Here is a 19243-nt window from a genome sequence, read left to right as displayed (position 1 = left end):
TGGAATTGATGGATCTGAGTTCCTCCCTGAAGCCCAAATACTGTTCCTCCTGCAGGCGCTGGGTCTCCTGAAACTTGGCCAGTACCGTTGCCATCATCTCCTGGGAGTGGTGGTAGGCTCCCATGATTTTGGAGAGGGCCTCGTGGAGAGTGGGTTCCCTTGGCCTGTCCTCCCCCTGCCGCACAGCAGCCCTCCCAGTTCCCCTGTGTTCCTGGGCCTCAGTCCCCTGGACCGTGTGCCCACTGCCACTGCCCCCAGGTCCCTGTTGTTGTTGGGGTGGTGGGTTGGCCTGGGTTCCCTGTAGTGGTGGACACACTGCTGATTGACGTGTCCTGGAGACGAAAGTATGGGCCCCCGGGGTGGGTGCTGTGCTGGTGTTTCCAGAGGGGGGAAGCTCTGTAGTGGCCTGTGACTGTGTGATGGGAACCGACTGTCCCGAGGTCCCCGATGGGCCGGGCAGGTCATCTAGATCCAGTTGGACAGAGGTGCTGTCATCACTGTGGGCCTGTTCTGTTGGTGGTGTGGAAATGTGTGGACCCTCCTGTCCGGTATCGTTGGGTTGGGGTCCTGCAGGGGTATAAAAGGATGTTTATTACATCTGTGTGTGGCATGGTGTGCAATGGGTGGGTGACCGTGTACCCCAGTGCTTGCATTCCTGTGTGGGACCTTGTCTGATGATGGTTTAGGGGGGTGTATGGGTATGTGCAGCGGACATGCTTTAGTGATGGGTATCCATACTTTGTTGTTGCATGCAGGGCTTGGTGTTAGGATGTGTGGTTTGTGATGTTGGGACATTTGTGAGGAGTTAGAGTGATGGGGGTGAGGGTGAGGGTGGGGGTATATGATGGCATGCAGGTAGGGTGGGGGATGTAATAGTTAAGATTTGACTTACCAGAGTCCATTCCTCTACCTACTCCTGCGAGGCCCTCAGAATGCAGAATCGCAAAGACCTGCTCCTCCCATGTTGTTAGTTGTGGGGGAGGAAGTGGGGTCCGCCGCCAGTCCGCTGAACCGCAAGGTGGTGTCTTGAGACCACGGAACACACCTTCCCCGTAGGTCGTTCCACCTCTTCCTGATGTCATTCCGATTTCTTGGCTGCTGTCCCACTACGTTGACCCTGTCGACTATTCTTCGCCATAGATCCATCTTCCTTGCAATGGAGGTGTGCTGCACCTGTGATCCGAATAGCTGTGGCTCTACCAGGACGTTTTCCTCAACCATGACCCTGAGCTCCTCCACCGAGAACCTGGGGTGTCTTTGCCGTGCCATGGGGTGGTGTGGGTGATGTGTGGGGTGGTGTGTGGGGTGATAAGTGTGCTGATATGTAGTGGTGTGTTGTGTGAGGTGCGTGGAAGTTATGTGGGTGATGGTGTTGTGTGCCTGTGGATGCTAGTATTGTTGATGGTGGTGTCTCTTTCTGGCCTTCTCTTGGTAATTGTGGTCGTAGGGGTTTGTGGGTGATGTGGGTGTGTGTTTTATATTGTATTGGGTGTGTGGGAGTGGTGAGTGTATGTGTATCAGGTGTGTGTATTTCGAATTGTCCAATGTGGTGGTGTTTTGGAGATGTATGTGTATTTTGAGCGCTGCGGTGTGTACCGCCAATGGAATACCGCGGTTGAAAGACCGCCGCGTGGATTCGTGGGTTGTGATGGTGTGGGCGTATTTCTGTTGGCGTGATGGTGGAGGTTTTGTTTTCGCCAGTTTATCACTGACCTTTGGTATGGCGGACTTGTGTGGGTGTCTGAATATTATCGGATTCAGTGCTGTGGGTCATAATAGCTGTGGCAGAATTCCGCGGCAGTGTGTTGGCGGTGTTCTGCACGGCGGTAAGCGCCTTTTACCGCCAATGTTGTAATGTCCGCCGATGTACCTGCTTCTCGTGCCCAACCTTGAAACAGGACCAATAAAATCTACAGCTAACCTTTCCCAAGGTCCGGCCGGAAACTTCATAGGCGCTAATGGAGTTTACCTTAGTACCTTAGTCTTATCACTATTGGCCCACGCAACACAATTCTTCACTGTTTCCTCCATTTGCTTATCCATCCCTGGCCACCAAAATGACTGTCTTATTTTTCTCTTCATTATTCCTCGGCCTAAATGTCCTTGATGAGTAATATTAATGATGTGTTTATGCACATCTTCTGGAGGAACAATTTGATCCCTTCTCAAAAGTCTCCCATTCTGTATGCTTAACTCATCTCTGACTTTGAAATAAGTAGCCAAATCACTGCTCTGTTCATCCTTATTCCTCCACCCATTGACCACTTTTTCCTCTACTCTCCTCATAACAGGATTACTCGCTTTCGCACTCTCCCATTCATGTACACTCACAGCCACCTCTCCCAACACTGTTTCCACGCTACTTTCAAATTTTCCTTACACAATCTCTTCAACTTTTACTGGCATCCTTGAAAGATAATCTGCCACTACATTTTTATTTCCTTTCACAAATTCTATATCAAATTTATAATCCATCACAGACAACAACCACCTTGAAATACGTAGTGTAACACTACCTTCCAATCCAGGTCCACCTTTAAAAATGTATGTTAATGGCTTATGATCAGTCCTTCATTTGAAAGGTACTCCCCACACGTAAAATCTGAAATGATTGATTCCCCAGCAACAAGCTAAGGCCTCCCTTTCTATCACAGAATATGATGTCTCCGCACCCTCCAATCTTCTTGAAGCAAACCCAACTACATCTTCTTCACCATCCTTAACCTGTGTCAATATCGCTCCAATGCCCACATTACTGGCATCAGTAGTTATGTAAGTTTTTGTAGTCACATCAAACACTCCTAAAGTAGGTGCTTCCAAGATACATTTCTTTATTTCCTCAAAGGCATGCTTGCAGTCTTCATTCCAATCATACACTACACCTTTCTTCATCAGCTTCCTCAAAGGTTCAACTATCTGCGTAAAGCTCTTTATGAACTTTGCACAATATTCTGCAAGTCCTAGGAATAATCTCAATTCATCCCTACAACCAGGTTCAGGTGCATGTTTAATCGCAGCCGCTATACTTTTCTTAGGTCTAATACCATGGCTACTAATCATGTATCCTAAATATGTCACTTCCGGTTTCCAAATCTGACACTTCTCTTCCTTAATGGTTAGGCCCTTTTTTCCTAACCTGTTGATCACTTCTTCAAATAAAAGATCATGTTCAGTCTCACTACTCCCTACAATCAGCATGTCATCCTGAAAACACAATACTTTAGCCATATCCCCAAACATATCTCCCATTATTCTCTGGAATACGGCAGAGGCAGATGCTAGACCGAAAGGCATTCTTTTGTAACGGAAAGCCCCTAAAGGCGTTTTCAAAGGATGTCAGGTGTCTAGACTCCTTGATGATAGGCATATGACATTTCCAGAACACTAAATACGCTCCCTTTCCCTTTGGCAGGAAACATTTCTGAAATGTTTGGCAAGGGTTGCCTATCAACCCATATATTTCTATTTAGATCCTAAGATCAATGCACAGATGATTTTTTCCTCCTTCCTTTGGTGCCACTACGACTGGAGCGAGCCATTCCGAAGATTCGATGGGTTCAAAGACGTCAGCCTGTAACAGTCTATCTAATTCCTGCTTTAAAGATTCTTTCATCAAATTCGGAACATTCCGTACCTTATGAACCATGAGTTTTGCATTCTTCTTTAACACTATTTTGTGAGAAAAACCTTTCAACATACCCAATTTTGACAAAAAAACTTCTGGATACTTTGTAATCAGATGATGCCGCAACTTTACATTTACTTCTCCAACACTTATTTTTTCTGTGAGTATTACTGGTTCCTTAGCATTAGGATACAGAACTATGCCCAAGTATCTTTGATGTCGCCAACCCAATAAATTTGTCCATTGTCTGTGATATATATCCTTCCTTTAACAGCTCTACCCTTAAAGAAAATCGTCATCCATCGCATTCCAACTATTTCGATTCTCTTTCCTGTGTAGCCTACAGCCTTTATATCCAGTTCCATCAAGTTATCATTCTCTGAATTCGTCCATTCATATTCATATACGTCCTTTGAAATAAGTGTGAACAAACTTCCTGAGTCTATTAACATTTTGATTGGCACTTTGTTCAAAAATATTCGAGCGTGAGGTTTCTCCAACAAGTCAGTACTTTCCATTTCGACTTGTTCACTTGACAATCTCATACATTAATTTCCACTTTCAACATTGCAACCATTACAATCTTCTTCTACATTTAAAATGATCTCCTCAATACTTTCACACACATCCTGAATTTCTTGAATTGTCCTACCACCACCACAGCTAGACTTGCATTTACACACCTTGGCAAAATGTCCTCTTTTGCCGCAGTTGTGACAAATCGCGTTTCTAGCCGCACACATTTTGCTAGACGAAATGTGTCCCGGAGCATCGCAGAGTTAACATTTTATTTCTCTTCCCCCGAACCTTTTCTGCTATTCTCCATTTCCTCCTTTTATAACTTTGCAATTTTTCATAGATGTGTTTTTTCCTGTATCGCTTTGTAAATCCTTTTTATTTTTAATTTCACCAACAATACTCTGTTTCACTTCTCTATTGGATTCATCCATTTCTTGCAGCCATATGGCAGTGTGTTCCATCCTCTTAGCTATCTGTATCGCCTCCTCCAAATTTGGATCTTTCACTAACAATTTCTCCCTTATTTTCTTGTCATACGCACAACTTTCAATCTGATCCCTTATTAAAGAATCAGACAATTGTTCAAAACGGCAAGACAACACAAGTCCTCTTAGAGTTGCTGCATAGGACGCTATGTCCTCATCTACTTCTTGCATTCTTGAAAAAAATTTGTGACGTTCCATAACAAGATTAGTTTTAGGAGTAAATTGAATGTCCAATATTTGCATAGACATATCAAATACATCCGTAGGCTGTCTATTACCCATTCCTAAGGACACTTCAGGTAGGTCCTCATATATTCTTCTTCCTTCAACACCTAGATGGTGTAGAAGAATAACTTGCCTCCTAAGTGGGCCATAACGATCACCCACAATCGCCAACATGTAAGTCACAAATATTTTTTCCATTGTTTCCATGGAATGAGTGGTTCTCCTGGTGTTGCCAAGAAAGGTGGTGGTAAAGACATGCTTTGGTCCCCCATGTTTATAATTTTGGAGTTGCAGTACAATTGAAAGTATTATTCCTTTTATTTATATTTTATTTATTATTAATATTTCTTCTAGATAGGTTTTTAATTATGTTTTTATTTGCAGCTGTTTGCCACTGTACATATCATTAGTTACAAATCTGTTAAATATACTTTAGTAGTGAAAGTCCTTCTTCTATGTTTGCTATTTACTTAGTCCTTCTTCTGTTTATTGCAGGAAACGAAATTGGATGCTGCAGACGTGGGAGAGGTGCCACAAAGGTAAGACATTTCTTTAAATATCCATGTTCAGGTTTGAACTAACTTAACCTTTACGCCGACATATGAAGAATGCCACACTAATGGGGTAGTAAGTGTGAAAGATAGCCGCACTCCTAGGGAAGTAGACACAGTTATGAAATTTATAGCGTAGAGTGTGGTGCAAGTGGTCAAAATGGCTTACTACACATAGGCATGAACAATGTGTACATCTATACACAAAACATAATACACAAACCAGACCACAGCACTCAGTAACAACAGTGTGATACAAAGGTTCAAGCTCCGTAGTGCATAGTTGATGTTGGATTGAAGAGAATTGGCACGTCAGTGTTCACATCTTTTCTCAAAAGATAGTCTCTTTATTGATAGACGAAATACATTCAGTGAGAGAGAACATCGTTCCAGAAACATCCGACACGTGTTTCGTCACACTGGTGACTTTTTCAAGGCTGTAGAGAAACATGTACATGTATCCATATTTTACAATTAGTTCTAACAAAGAACATATTAAAGAGTAAAACGACCAATTAACACCACCACCAACAGGCATCTGTGGTCCCTGACAAGGAACCATAAAGTGAATGCAAAGTTAATACAACCAATTTGAGCCACCAACAGTACAAATATATGGTCTTTATCGAGACAGTGTCTTACACTGAGTTACCTTACACAGTGGTCCATGCCCTAATCTTATTACTTCACTTTATCCAATAGGTATGGCCTTAGGCGCTACGATTCTTCTCACTTACAATAGACTGTGTCCTTCGCATGACTATTTGGCTTCTTAGCTGTCTCTTTTTCACCTTTATCTCTTTTAGCTCACAAAGGTCTTAAAGTTTTTCATCATATCTATCTTTTTGAATATTTGGGAGTTTTTCTCTCCCTTCTTCTCATAGCACTTACATATGTTGTTTCCTCGCTTTTCCTTTGTGACTTTGGTCAGTTTGCCATGTCCACGGTTCACATTTTGTTTACGCACCATGAGGATTTTTTCACCTACTATATGTTTTCTCGATAAAGACCACATATTTGTTCTGTTGGTGGCTCAAACTGGTCGTATTCACTTTGCATTCACTTTATGGTTCCTTGTCAGGGACCACAGACGCCTGTTGGTGGTGGTCTTAATTGGTCGTTTTACTCTTTATTATGTTCTTTGTTAGAACTAATTGTAAAATATGGATACATGTACATGTTTCTCTACAGCCTTGAAAAAGTCACTAGTGTGACGAAACACGTGTCGGCTGTTCCTGGAACGATGTTCTCTCTCACTGAATGTATTTCGTCTGTCAATAAAGTGACTATCTTTTGAGAACAGATGTGGCCACCGAAGCGCCGATTCTCTTCAATCCAACATCAACTATGCACTACGGAGCTTGAACCTTTGTATCACACTGTTGTTACTGAGTGCTGTGGTCTGGTTTGTGTAATATGAAGAATGCCAGTAAACATCGCTTCCGTTTTAGAAAATTCACAGTTCGAAATAAGTAGTGCCTCTGAGCACGATAGCAGAATTGTGCGCTCGTGTAGTTTTCCATATTAATTTAACTCAAGCGTTAACGCTGACACGTGCTGTCAAGCATAGCGTTTGTGTTGCTCACAGTGAAATAAGTGGTGCCGCCGAGCGCAATTAGTAGAATCGTGCGCTCGTGTAATTTTCCATATTAATTTAACTCAAACGTTAACGCAGACGCGTGCCGTCAAGCATCAAGCTATTTTTTTCTCCATTTTACCTTTTACTGAGAAACATCTGTTTCATATTTATATAGTTGTTTAGCTTCCACAAGGCTCAATACAACGCAATGAACAGCTCGAGCGTGGAGTTTTTTGAACGATCTTTAGTTCGAAGTGCACACGCTCGACGCAACGTCCGTTTTTAAGTCTTATATACGCTTATTTTATAGTCTATGAAGAGGTGATTTTACTATAAACTCATTTCTCAAGGTTTCCCTCTGACAAAAATAAGTTACCTTGAAATCATTTCTTTGTGGAGAAGGAACGATCAATAAAGTCCACAGGAGCTGTTACATCATTCCAGGAGTGAAGATGTTCCATATAAATCTGTCTCCTGTAAGGAAGGTCCCTCGTCGCCAATGTAAATATCACTCTCTCACAGATCCTTTTCTTTTAACTTCCATTTTATTCCAGGTACATTGGATTACAACATATTCAGCACAGTTCCAACTTTTAGTCCTCTCCCCTTCCAGCCTTCTTCTCAGTGCCCACTGTTCCATCTGACCTCACCGCCTACATCATCACATTCCATCCTTCCCCTGTCACATCTCTACAGGCTATCTCCACAGTGGCTCACTAATATGTGATTCTACTTCTTTGCATAGAATGTGTAACCCTTTGATGCCAGAGTTAGGTTTTGTGTCTTATCAGTAACTCTTTCATTTCTTCCAACACAACACACACTTTTTAAAGAATAATTTGTTTTTAATGTTATACATTACCAGCTGTTGTTGGTAGGAACCCAGCCAACCGTATGTACTCAAAGGTATCCCTTTAACTAGTAGTGATACAAAGGATTTGCGTTTTGAAAAAATGACTGAACTTGTTGCAGTGCCACTGCAAAAGGAGATGGCCTGAACCACTGCAACTTGCAAACAGCCAGACCTGTTCCAGAGATACAGAGGCTATTACAAACACAATATCCCACTAATTTTGTAGACTTTGTGAAAGCAATATTCAACACATCAAGTACACCATGTCAAGTGCATGGGCCGCCATGGGACCCCTGATAGCCCCTTTCCGCCAGCCTTTGCATGGCAGTGCATGCAAAGGCTGGCAAAAAGGGGACTCTTAATCCCCAGGGCAGCGCTGCTTGCAGCGCTCCCCTGGCAGATTGTGACTGCTGAGACCGCCAGGCTGTCGACAGGCAGCAACCTGGCGGTCTCGGCGGACAGACCTTGGCCCATCTGCCCTGGTCATAATAGGGCAGTTGGACCACCTTGTCTGCTGCGGTCTGATCACCATCATGAATGTGGCAGTCTTGAGACCGCCACACTCGTAATGAGGGCCTCAGTGTCCAAGCCGTACTTTGTGTGTTCAACAGTAGGTATGTCATCCTGGCTATTGAATTCTCCAAAGGCAGACATACCAGCTTTCATGGCCCTGTGGCTGTAACAGGGAGACACACAGGCATAGTCTTCTCTTTGCTACCCAAAGGTGCAACAGGTGCAGCCCAGTCATTGGTGCAGCCTCTCTTTATTTGGTTCCAGGAGCAGCAGGGAAGTCATTCTGTGGTCTTTCTTTCAAGACAGTGGCAAACTTAAGTCTGTGAGCTGGGGGGGGGGGTTATTCTATGCCTGATTCGAGCACAAGGGGATGTGGTAGCTAAGTACCCAATCGGGCTACTAGGTCGCTCATGCCTGATAATGACTTCCTGTGAAGTGCAGCATCTAGCTTCCCCAGGGTACACTATTCTGCGTACTTGCAACATAGCAGATCCTTTCTCTCAGTGTGTGGAGGTCCCAAGCCCATCCCATAGGTTTGCCTACCTGGGCCCTACACTCCCCCTGGAAAACTGGTTTAGCACCAGCTTTTCCCTCTCTGCCCAAGACACAAAAGAGCAGTTCCTCCTAAGTGTGACTACCATTTGCCCTTCAAGGCAGCTTCTCATTTGAAGCTCACCTTTAGGGCTTACACCCCACTCTGGCCATTAAGCCAAGAGGACGTTACACCCTCCCTGCAGAAGTCCTTTGTGTCTTTTCCTAAGAGTTGTTTACACCTTTCTCCAAGGGGGCGCTACCTGTAACTGAAATCGGTTGCTGGACAAATTTGGCAACAAAGTGGCAACTTTCTAAAGTTCACTTGGTTTAGTGCACTGATTCTTTTCATACCTTGAATATCAACTTTAGTAGTCCCATTTGAAAGTTAGCAGTGCTGAGTTGTCAGCGTGTAACTCAATACTCACCAGTAGCTGATCTAGCCATTCCTCGGTAAAACATACAATGCAGGGTTTTTACTGTCAGGACATGTAAAACATGTCATTATTTTTAATATACAGCACCGTGCCTTATGGTTGATGAGGTGTGCCTTAGAGGTGACTTTTATTTATTAAAAATGAAGGTTTGGGCTTTGCCATAGGTTTGAATGGCAAAGTCATGTTAGCAGTGTAAAACTACTCAATCAGTTTACAGTGGCAGGCCGAGAGACATTTGTCACAGTTGTGGTGGCACAATCACTGCTGCAGTCCAAGAGGGATATTTGACCTATAGGCCCTAGGTGCCATATAATGTGAACTTATAAGTAATTCAACTTATACCAATTGGGGGTAAACTAATTCTACATATAATTTTAAGGTTACGGCACATGCATTGGGGTCTGGACAGCAGGGCCCGAGTGCTTTGCAGTCATTACACTTGTACTTAATAGTCAAAGAGTGGGGCAAATGTGAACCTGCAAAAAGCCATTTCCTCAGCCTTCCAAAAAACAGCTTCCTCACCATATATTCAAGCCCTCGTACTCTCTCATCTGAATTGTGGCAATGCCCACACTGGCACCCCTTAAAGCATCATACACACCGCAACCCACCTAATTACAACAAGCATGCTTGGTTGCCTGGCTGACAAGCTCACCACATCTAGTGGCTTTTCACACACCCATAACCCTGACACTAAAAGACTAGAAGCAAAAAAGTGAAAAAAAAAACAGGGCAACCAGTCTCCTCCATTTATGAACAAAGATCTGGAACATCATCCCTGTATCCACAAGAACTCCCCAAACCTGCTCCAATTTAAGATAAAACAGGACACAACTCTTATAGAACACATCACAACACAGTAACAATCGATCTCCGCAGAACTCAGCTACCTCTACAATTACTTAACTATGTAATTGTCTATAAATGAAAGCGTCCTGACCTAAAAAGAATTAAAAGAAAGGAAATGTGACCCAAGCCTAAAAGTTGATTGAATAAATTAAATACACTAATCGATAGTTAAATCGCTATGCATCACATGCGATGCTAACTAAACTATGACCGTAAATCCTGTAGACTTCCTGTCATTATAAGATGTGAATTTGTACACAAGGATCCCAAGAAAGTAATTCAGCATCTAGACAAGACATGGATTTGTTTAAACTTTAACTTAATTCCACATATAAAACATTCTGCCACACTTTGTGGTTAAGAAGCATCAAAAACGATCAATGAAGAAATAACATGTTGACGTGCCCCTTGGCAGCCAATTAATAGTTGTATACATCTGTTGACGTTATCTTATCTGATATTCTTAAGACGAAGCTTCTATACAGGATGGGGACATGTTGCCCTAAATAACATCCCCCAGCGAATAGGTAGGCAACAAATACATTAGCACAGTGGAATAAATAGGCCTTAAGTCTCAAGAAGGCTCAAGACCAATCAAAGTTGGAAACCATAAAGTTTTACTAGGCAATTAAAGTGCACTACAGAAGGCATTAATAATAGTAAACAATGCACAGTAAATCAATTTACAGAATTAGCAAAGGACTAAATCAACACAAGTACAATAAAATGAAATTAAGTAAAATGTCAGGGAAAAATATTCGAATTCTTAAGAATGAGACAGACAGATTTGAATCCCCTTTGTTAGGAATGGGCAAACAAGTATTGGCTCACCTCCCATATGGAGCCTTTCTATAGAAAAATACGAGCAACAATCGAAGAGTCTGCATAGGGAGAGCAGATTCTTACATATACTGGCAAAACATAACACAAACTAATGCATCTTCATCTAACACAATACCAATACCATCCTCTAAATGAAATATTAACGCAACCCTGTTTGGCCCAATGCCATTGGATACATCACAATTCTAGTTACATACAAAGCAATACCAGTTTTATTTATGAATAGGCCCACAGTGGCACAAGCAGGAAGAACATTTAATTGTTATAAAGAAAGGAAACTTCCAATGAGGTTCTTTGTGTACAGCATTGTCAATAGAGTGCATTGCGTAATGCACAATTGGCCCTGTGCGATGAAAAACGAAATGGAAAGAAACACACATCATGGCTGCGTTTGAGATTCAACGTCAGAGTTAGGCCTAGTTCGAGCCTAATTTGGTAAAGCACCGGAAAATCCAAGTTTGAAAGGTGAAGTGCTTTTGTTTTCTGTGCAAAATGTTCATAATGTTAACCACATATTATTTATAATTCAGAACTATCTTTAATAGAACCATACATGTGTTCTTTACCTGTGTTGTTCTGTATGAGAAGATTTGTGAAACTTTTGTACGGTTGTTCTCCAGGGTGAAGCAAATAGAGATCAGGAGTGAGTTCCATCTTTCCCAAATGGCCACGGGCACGGTGGAGAGAAATGTGAATAAGAATGGGAAGTATATAAATGATGAGAATAAGCACTCTGAAAAGACAAATAAGAAACACTTATTAGCTAGTTGTATGTATATGGCATTTATTTTCAAAGTCTTTGAACACAATATTTTTATAAATATTGTTAATACACTAAACAAGCACATTTGTGGTCAGTTCCAGACTTTAACCTCTGTATATAGAGGAACTACTGTAATTGTGATTGTATTTATATAGTGCCTACTACCCCTGACGAGGCGTCAAATCGTTTTTTGGTGACTAGCTCACTACTCCAGAACCCAGAGGATTAGTAGTGGATTAGTATACAGAAATATGAGCAAATTTGAGCGTTGGACACGTGAGACTGTTAGTTGGATTGAATAGAATAATGGAGGGATAGCAGTTGAAAGAATCTAGTGCTAGTTGGGAGATCGCAGTACTAAGATGTGGTTTGGGATGAATAAAGGAGAAATGGAGGAGGGAGCAGTCTGTAGAAAGGGAGTAGGGAGATCATAGTAGTAAAATGAGGTTTGGGATGATTTAAGGAGAGATACATGAGCCAAGAAGTTAGTAGAATTGTTTGGGAGATCATAGTAGTAAACTGAGCTAGGAGGGATAGAGGAGGGAACGTTCTAGGAACGGTTATTTTGGAGATCACAGTAGTAGAATGAGGTTTGGGTTGAGTCAGAAAGTGGAGATAGGAGATGGATTGAAAGAGGTCTAGGGTGAGACAGTAGTGCACTGGAGATAGTAATTTTGTATTTCCTTTTTCTCTTGTACAATAGGAGTAAAGCAATAGGTATATAGATACCTGATTACATAGACAGGGAATATATGTATGAGGAAGATAACCTACTGAGATTTAAGTTGCATTGTATAAATTGAGACTTTCAAGTGTTGCAGAATTCGAAGGTAATTTAATTGTATATTTTTTATAACTCAAAATCGTTTTGAATAATTTTACCTTTTCCCCAATATTTCAATAGTGAAGTGCTTGTAGGTGGATATTTATGATAGTTTTACCTATTGTGATAAATAAATAAAACAGAGAGCCATAAGCTTCTAATCAAACAACTTATATAAACAACTATGCAATGACCTATGACCGTGTTAAGCATAGAATAATATATATATATATATAAATATATATATATATATATATATTTTAATTTTTTTTTGTTTTTTTTTTCGTAAGTAATATATACATTTGTTAAGCAGGCCTAAAGGGTATGTATGGGCCTCATTATGTGTTTGGCGGTCTCACCATGGCACCGCCAAACTCACGGGTAGGATGCTACCGCCATACAGGTAACTTTCCCACCAAGCATATTACAATGTTCTTGCCGGGCTGACTAGCGGGAACATGGTAATATACGTTCCCGCTGGGCTAACTGGTGGGGACTGAGTTAGGATATTGGTCTTTGCTCCTTTAAAGGAGCAGAGGCAAAAATCCTAACATTCCAGCATCCTCGTGCGCATTCCGAAGTTGCTGGGCAAAGGGGCTCGGCATGGGCAGTGAAGGTGCCCCCGTAGTCCCCGGCACTGGCTTTCTTCCAGCCTTTTCATGGCAGGTCCCCTGCCATGAAAAGGTTGGCAAAAAAAGGGGTTGTAATCAGCCAGGCAGTGCTGAGTTCAGCTCTGCCCTGGCTGATTAAAAGCCTGACTGCCGTCATGCCATCAGGAGCCATGTTACTGGCAGGGACAGCCGACCCACCAGGTTTATAATTGGGCAGTTAAACTGCCAAAGATGCGGCTACCCGACCATCTATGCAACTGTGGCAGTCCTCGGACTGCCACATTCATAATGAGGCCATATATGTTTTAAAAGCCATAGTTATTATATATATTTGTACAAAGAAGTATACATCGCTAGATATACACATACAATTGAATTATAAATGTTTATGTACACAGGGATATTCTGTACATTGTTGTTTATGTATGGTGGTTATGTAGGAAACTGCCAACTCTTTAGTAGTCTTCTGAAGACAAGATAGTTATTTGTGGATCCTATATCTGGGGGTAACTATTTATATAGTTTTCCACTAGAACACAGAAAGATATACGATCTATTGTCTTTTTCCTGTATGCAGTTTCAGACGGGCTGTAGCGGGCAACAGGCGTTTGCCCAAGGCGCTGGAAGGGTTGGGCCGGTTTTACAGCAGTGGGGGCAAGTTTTGTCACTGAGGGGTGGTTTTGCAGAGATACTGCAATATCAGTCCCCAGTAACAAAAGCAACAGTGCTTTGCACTGGCAAACCCCCACCCCCCAACCCGGGGGCTGGTCTGACAAAATTGCCAGGGCTGCTTTGAATTTCTAGTCTGGCCCAGATTGTATGGAGGGATTTTTGAGCGAGGTGCCAATCTTAAGTGGAGGTTCCTGTGTTGAATGTATTTGGTGATTTTATTCCTGATGAAAAGCGGTTCTATTCCATGTATTGCTTTGTGGGTGATACAAAGCAGCTTGAAGGTGGATCTTCTGGCAACATGTAACGAGTGTAGGGGCCTCAAGGTAGAGAGATGTGAGACTGTGGCTTTACATTTAGGACTAGTCTGGCAGTGGAGTTCTGAATTTGTTGTAGTCTTTTCATAGCTGATAGAGTTGTGTGGTAGAGACCATTGGCTTTATCCAATTTAGACAGTACAAGAGAGATAGTAGCCTGGACCATGCGTGGAAATCCTAGCAGGGGGGAATATGTGTTACAGTGTTTTCATGGTGATGAAGCTTGATCTTCCTAACTTGTCCACTTGGGCATTCATTGATAACTTGGAGTCCATGGTAATTCCAAGGTTTCTTACTTCCTTAGATACTTTAGAAGGTGTTCCCAAGTCGTGAGGCCAGGTGCTGAGTGGGTCATACATTTTTCATTCGCCACCTGTGAGTATTTCCATTTTGGAAGCATTTAGTTTGAGATGGCTCCAATTCATCCACTGATAAATGGCTTTGAGGCAACTGAAGATTTTTGAGTTTACAATGTCTTTGGAGCTTTCAATTTAAGGAGTATTTGTGTGTCATCTGCATAGCTTGTAGCATGTAAGTTGAAATGTATTTATCATAGCCAGTAATGACTTCATGTAGATGCTGAAAAACATGGGTGAGATGATAGAGCCTTGAGTGACCCCTGCTTTTGTGAAGTATGGTTTGGATGAGAAAGGGGTGTATTGATGACATTATCTCTGTTTTGAAGGTGGGATGTGATCCAGCCGAAAGCAGTCCCCTTTATGCCGGCTTATTAGAGTCTTTACATTAGGTTGTCATGGTCAACTATGTCAAAGGCAGCTGAGAGGTCCAAGAGAAGTAGAGCAGCATCTCCATTGCGTACTACTGTGTTTTAAGATCATCCTAGCTGGAGATGAAGGCTGAGTTTGTGGCTCTTCTTGAGCAGATTCCAGTTTGGTAGTCTGGAAGTATGGAGTTATCTTCAATGAAATGTGACATTTAGGTGAATGCTGCTCCCCCTATCATTTTGCCCAGGAAAGGTCCATTTGTAATTGGTCTGTAGTGGTTGGGGTCATGCGGGTCCAGGTTTGCTTTCTTTAATAATAGCCATATGTATGCCCTTTTTAGGTAATCTGGAAAGATTCCTTTAGTTGAAGAATTACTGATGATTCTTCTTACTGGTCTGGCAGCAAAGATAGATAAAAGAATGTTCTTGAAGAGTTGTGGTGGAAAAGGGTCAGAAGGGCAGCTGGAAGGCCTGCTTGCTCTGACCAGATCCATAAATTCACTTTGTGATATTTGTTTGAAGGGATGCAGAGGTTAGGTTAGCTTACTCTTGTAGGGGATTTTTGGGAAATGGGTTGTTGCTGGTGGCTCTCCTTTGTTTTCAATGTTAGTCGAACATGTCTGCTTTGGTTGTGTAATGATTTTCCAGTTTGTCTGTGAATTCTTGAGTAATGGATAAGTTCCTTCCACGCATTTACGTTTCTGAAAATCAGTGAGAATTTTGTAAAAATCTTTATTTGCTCATATAACATTTTGAATTCTTTCTGAATGTACCTTTTTTTCGCTTTTTTGATTGTTAATTTGAATATTCTCTTAAGTTTGTGCGGATGAAGTTTTTCTTGCTTGCTGTTTGTTTTGAACCAGGTTTGTTTCAGCCTTTTTGTATTGTTTTAACTTTGTTAGTTCTGTATTTCTCTAAGGTACTTGTTTTCTTTTGTCCTGTTATGTTTTTCTTAGTAGTTTTAAGATATAAACAGCTTCCTTTAGCCTCCCATAAAGTGTTTGAATGGAATTTATTATGTCTAGATCTGTGTTGGCTGTTAGTTGCGTTTCTATGTATTCATAATTGAGTTTGTTCCATTGGTCGATAGGTGGATGCATGTAAGGTGGTCTTAGGAGCATTGATTTGTGGTGATTTATGTTGGAAAGCTACCAAATGCTGATCTGACCATGTTACTGGAGTAATCCTTTGAAATGGCAACTAGTTCTGGATTTGCAAAAATGACATGTAGAATGTGTCCAGCGATGTGTGTGGGTTTATGAATGATTTTATGTAGGTTCAGTGTGACTAGGCCAGTGATTATAGTTTTTGAATGGAGCATATTGGGCTTGCCAAACCAAATGTTTAGGTCCCCAAGAATGCAAAGGGTAGGATATAGTGGCTCAGTATGAGTTTGGCTGTCAGACAAACCGACTGGCAAACTGATGGGGATGAGGGGACCATCAACCCAGCTGCCTCACCCCCAGCCATAGTATGGTGATCCCATCATGCTGACCAGCAGGAACTTTGTATTACGACGTTCCCACCAGTCAGCCTGGCTGGAACAGTGCTACGGTATTGGCCTTGGCCCTCTTAAGGGAGCCGAGGCCAATACCGTAGCACTAAGTGCGCATTCCAAGGGTGCCGAGCAGGGGAGCCCCTGCACTGCCCATGCCATGGACAATACCGTAGCACTACAGCACCCTCAGAATGTATACTTTCTGCTTTTCGAAGCTGCTTGGCAGGTGGGCCCCTGCATTGCCTATGCCATCAGCATGTCGGGGTCCCCACCATGGAAAGGCTGTTGGAAACAGGAGTCGTGATCAGCACAGTGGCATTGAGTTCAACACCGCTGTGGTTGACCACAAGTCGGACTACCATCCGCCTGTCGGCAGTGATGGCGGTCCACTGGCTGTAGGACCGCCAGGGTCGTAATGTTACAACCGGACTGCCTAGAGTACAGTCGTCTGACTGCCACTGCGAGTCTGGCGGTCTTTGGACCGCCAGACTCTTAATAAGGCCCATACTGTACAAGGTTTGAAACTGGGCCTAGAAAGGTGTCTGGAAATATTGCATTGCTAGGTGGTGGTTGCAAAGGATGAGGAAGTAGGCGTAGGGTTGCAACTGGTGATGAGGGCCTCACAACCTTGTATGGAAATGTCAGTTTTGGTGAGATTTATTGTTTGCTTGAATATAACAGCTAGTCCACCTCCTCTTTTGCCTATATGATTCTGAGTGATAGTTAAACAACCTGGAGGAACGGCTTCATGCAAAACTAGAGCCATCTCATCTCCCAACCATCATTCAGTTATAAAGAGTAAGTCAGGATGTGTGCCACTGAGTAACTGAGTATGTTGCAGTTGTGGTGCTTGTTTTTAGAGAGTGATTGGGTATGTATTAGAAGGAAGTTTAGAGATCGTGTCGTGTTTTGGTGGTGCGGTGACCTTGTTTTGTAGAAGAGTGACCAGTATTCTTTGGATTTGTAGCAGGTGTGTCATTAGTGCTGGTATTAATTGTATGAGATTGGGAATAGTGTTATTTTTCTATATCATAATCCTCATCCAGCAGGCCTAGAAGGCATTTTTTTGGGTCTATGTGTGTCGGTGGTGAAGATGGTGATTGAGTATGATATGCTGATTTGTGTTTTTATAGAGTAACCTTGTTGTGTAATAGGCATGGAGATACAAGGTTATGAAGAGTGACGTTGTTTATTTAGCTTGCATCTGTTTAGGGTGGAAGGTGTGTGGGTAGGGGTGGTGGTGGAGCATGTGGCTCAGATCTTAAGGCTCTAAATTGTGCAATGGATGAGAAGCGGGTGAATGACAGTTGGTGAGTTGGTGAAGAGTGAAAAAATGGTTGTAAAGATGGATTAGAATGTGTTTTATTTGTGCAGTGGTAAGGGTGGGAGTGGGCGTATGTTTCTAATTTGTGACAGAAAGTTTTATGAAAGTGTGTTTGTGTGAGATTTTGATGTGCTGCTATGTGTGTTATGTTTTGCGTCTGTGGAGTACTGAGCGATAATCTAGATGTGTTTTTTTTCAAGATTTGTATGTAAAGTATTGCTGGTGAGTAGAGTATGTATGGTAAAATGGGGGTGATGTGTTTTGGAGAAGAGTGTATGTGGTGTGTGGGAGGGAATGGACAAGAGTTATGAGTGTTTGTGTTAGATTTGATCACTGGAAGAGGTAAAATATGTGTTGGTGTGGAGTGTAAGGACTGTTTGATTGTGTGTTTTTGGTAACAAGGGGAGGAGGGTTATGGCGGATGATCTGATGAAAGGCTGAGTATAGGTTTTGTGATGACAAAAGGGGGTCTGTTAGGATGAAATAGAGGGCAGAGCTGATGTTATGTAAGAATAGGGAGTGTCTGGATGCATTAAATGTATATTTACTGTGCGTTTGTGTTGTGTTAGTGGTGTGTGGATTTGTTAGTGGTATAGGATAGAGTGGGGACATAGCTTGGATGCTGTTAAAGATGGCTGCAATTCTGTAGAGCTCTGTGCCCCTCTGGTGGCATTTTAAAGAAATGGGACGGGAAGAGCATCTCCAACAGCCCTGCTGGCACAGCATGAACACAGGTGGCCAGCTGCTGCCAGAATATGCTTTCATTCCTTCCTTGTATACAGTCTGACATGCTTTTGTCATCTTTATAAGATACACATTGTGGCAGTCTCAGCGCATCTGAGGTTTTTCACCTCACCCTGCACATTACAATCATTCCGGAGCCTGCAGAGAAATGCTTTCGACAGCCCTGGCATGACAGTCTTCACAGACAGCAATTTCAGACAGCTTTCATAAGATTATTTGAAGGACACCATGCAGGTTGCTGTATATACCTGAGGTAACTTTCAGAACCTCATGGCAAGTAGATTCTCTAATTGCCATGTCATTAACTTTTGGAGAAATTCACTTTGTGAAAGTATCATTTAACACTAACTCAGTGACTTTTTAGTTCTAATTCAGTGCAGCTTAGAACAGTCTCTTTGTATGTAAAGGGGCTTGAGAATCCTGTTCAACTTCAGCATGTCTTATCTCATCTTGCTCATTTTAAATTCCATATTGCATTGTTACAGGAAACTCATCTCAGTGACCTATAAGCAGCTTAACTAAAAAAAGCAGTGGGCTGGTGATGTTTTTGTATCCCCCTCCCAAACCAACAAAAACAAGGTTATAGTTCTATGCTACACATCTTTATATCCCCTCACACACTCTCAACACAATGACTCAGAGGGACAATGGTTAATAGTAACACTTACAATTGAGAACATTAAACTCTCAATTCTTAATTTATATGGTCCTAAACACTCAGACTCCAACTTCTGGAAAAACATATCACATACCCTGGAAG

At 42.2% G+C, this 19243-nt stretch overlaps 1 protein-coding gene across 1 annotated transcript in view; it reads right to left on the bottom strand.

The window, feature by feature from the left end:
- Nucleotides 1-19243, bottom strand: part of LOC138245863 (ATP-binding cassette sub-family A member 9-like) — a 2236336-nt gene that overhangs the window by 1196787 nt on the left and 1020306 nt on the right. Inside the window, exon 20 of the mRNA XM_069199841.1 lies at nt 11577-11743. Within this exon, the coding sequence (XP_069055942.1) occupies nt 11577-11743 (167 nt within the window). The remainder of the gene's footprint in view (nt 1-11576; nt 11744-19243) is intronic.

Source organism: Pleurodeles waltl, chromosome 7, assembly GCF_031143425.1.
Source record: "Pleurodeles waltl isolate 20211129_DDA chromosome 7, aPleWal1.hap1.20221129, whole genome shotgun sequence".
NCBI lineage: Eukaryota > Metazoa > Chordata > Amphibia > Caudata > Salamandridae > Pleurodeles > Pleurodeles waltl.
Note: the sequence above shows the minus strand (reverse complement) of the source record. Positions and strands in the feature narration are given on the sequence as shown.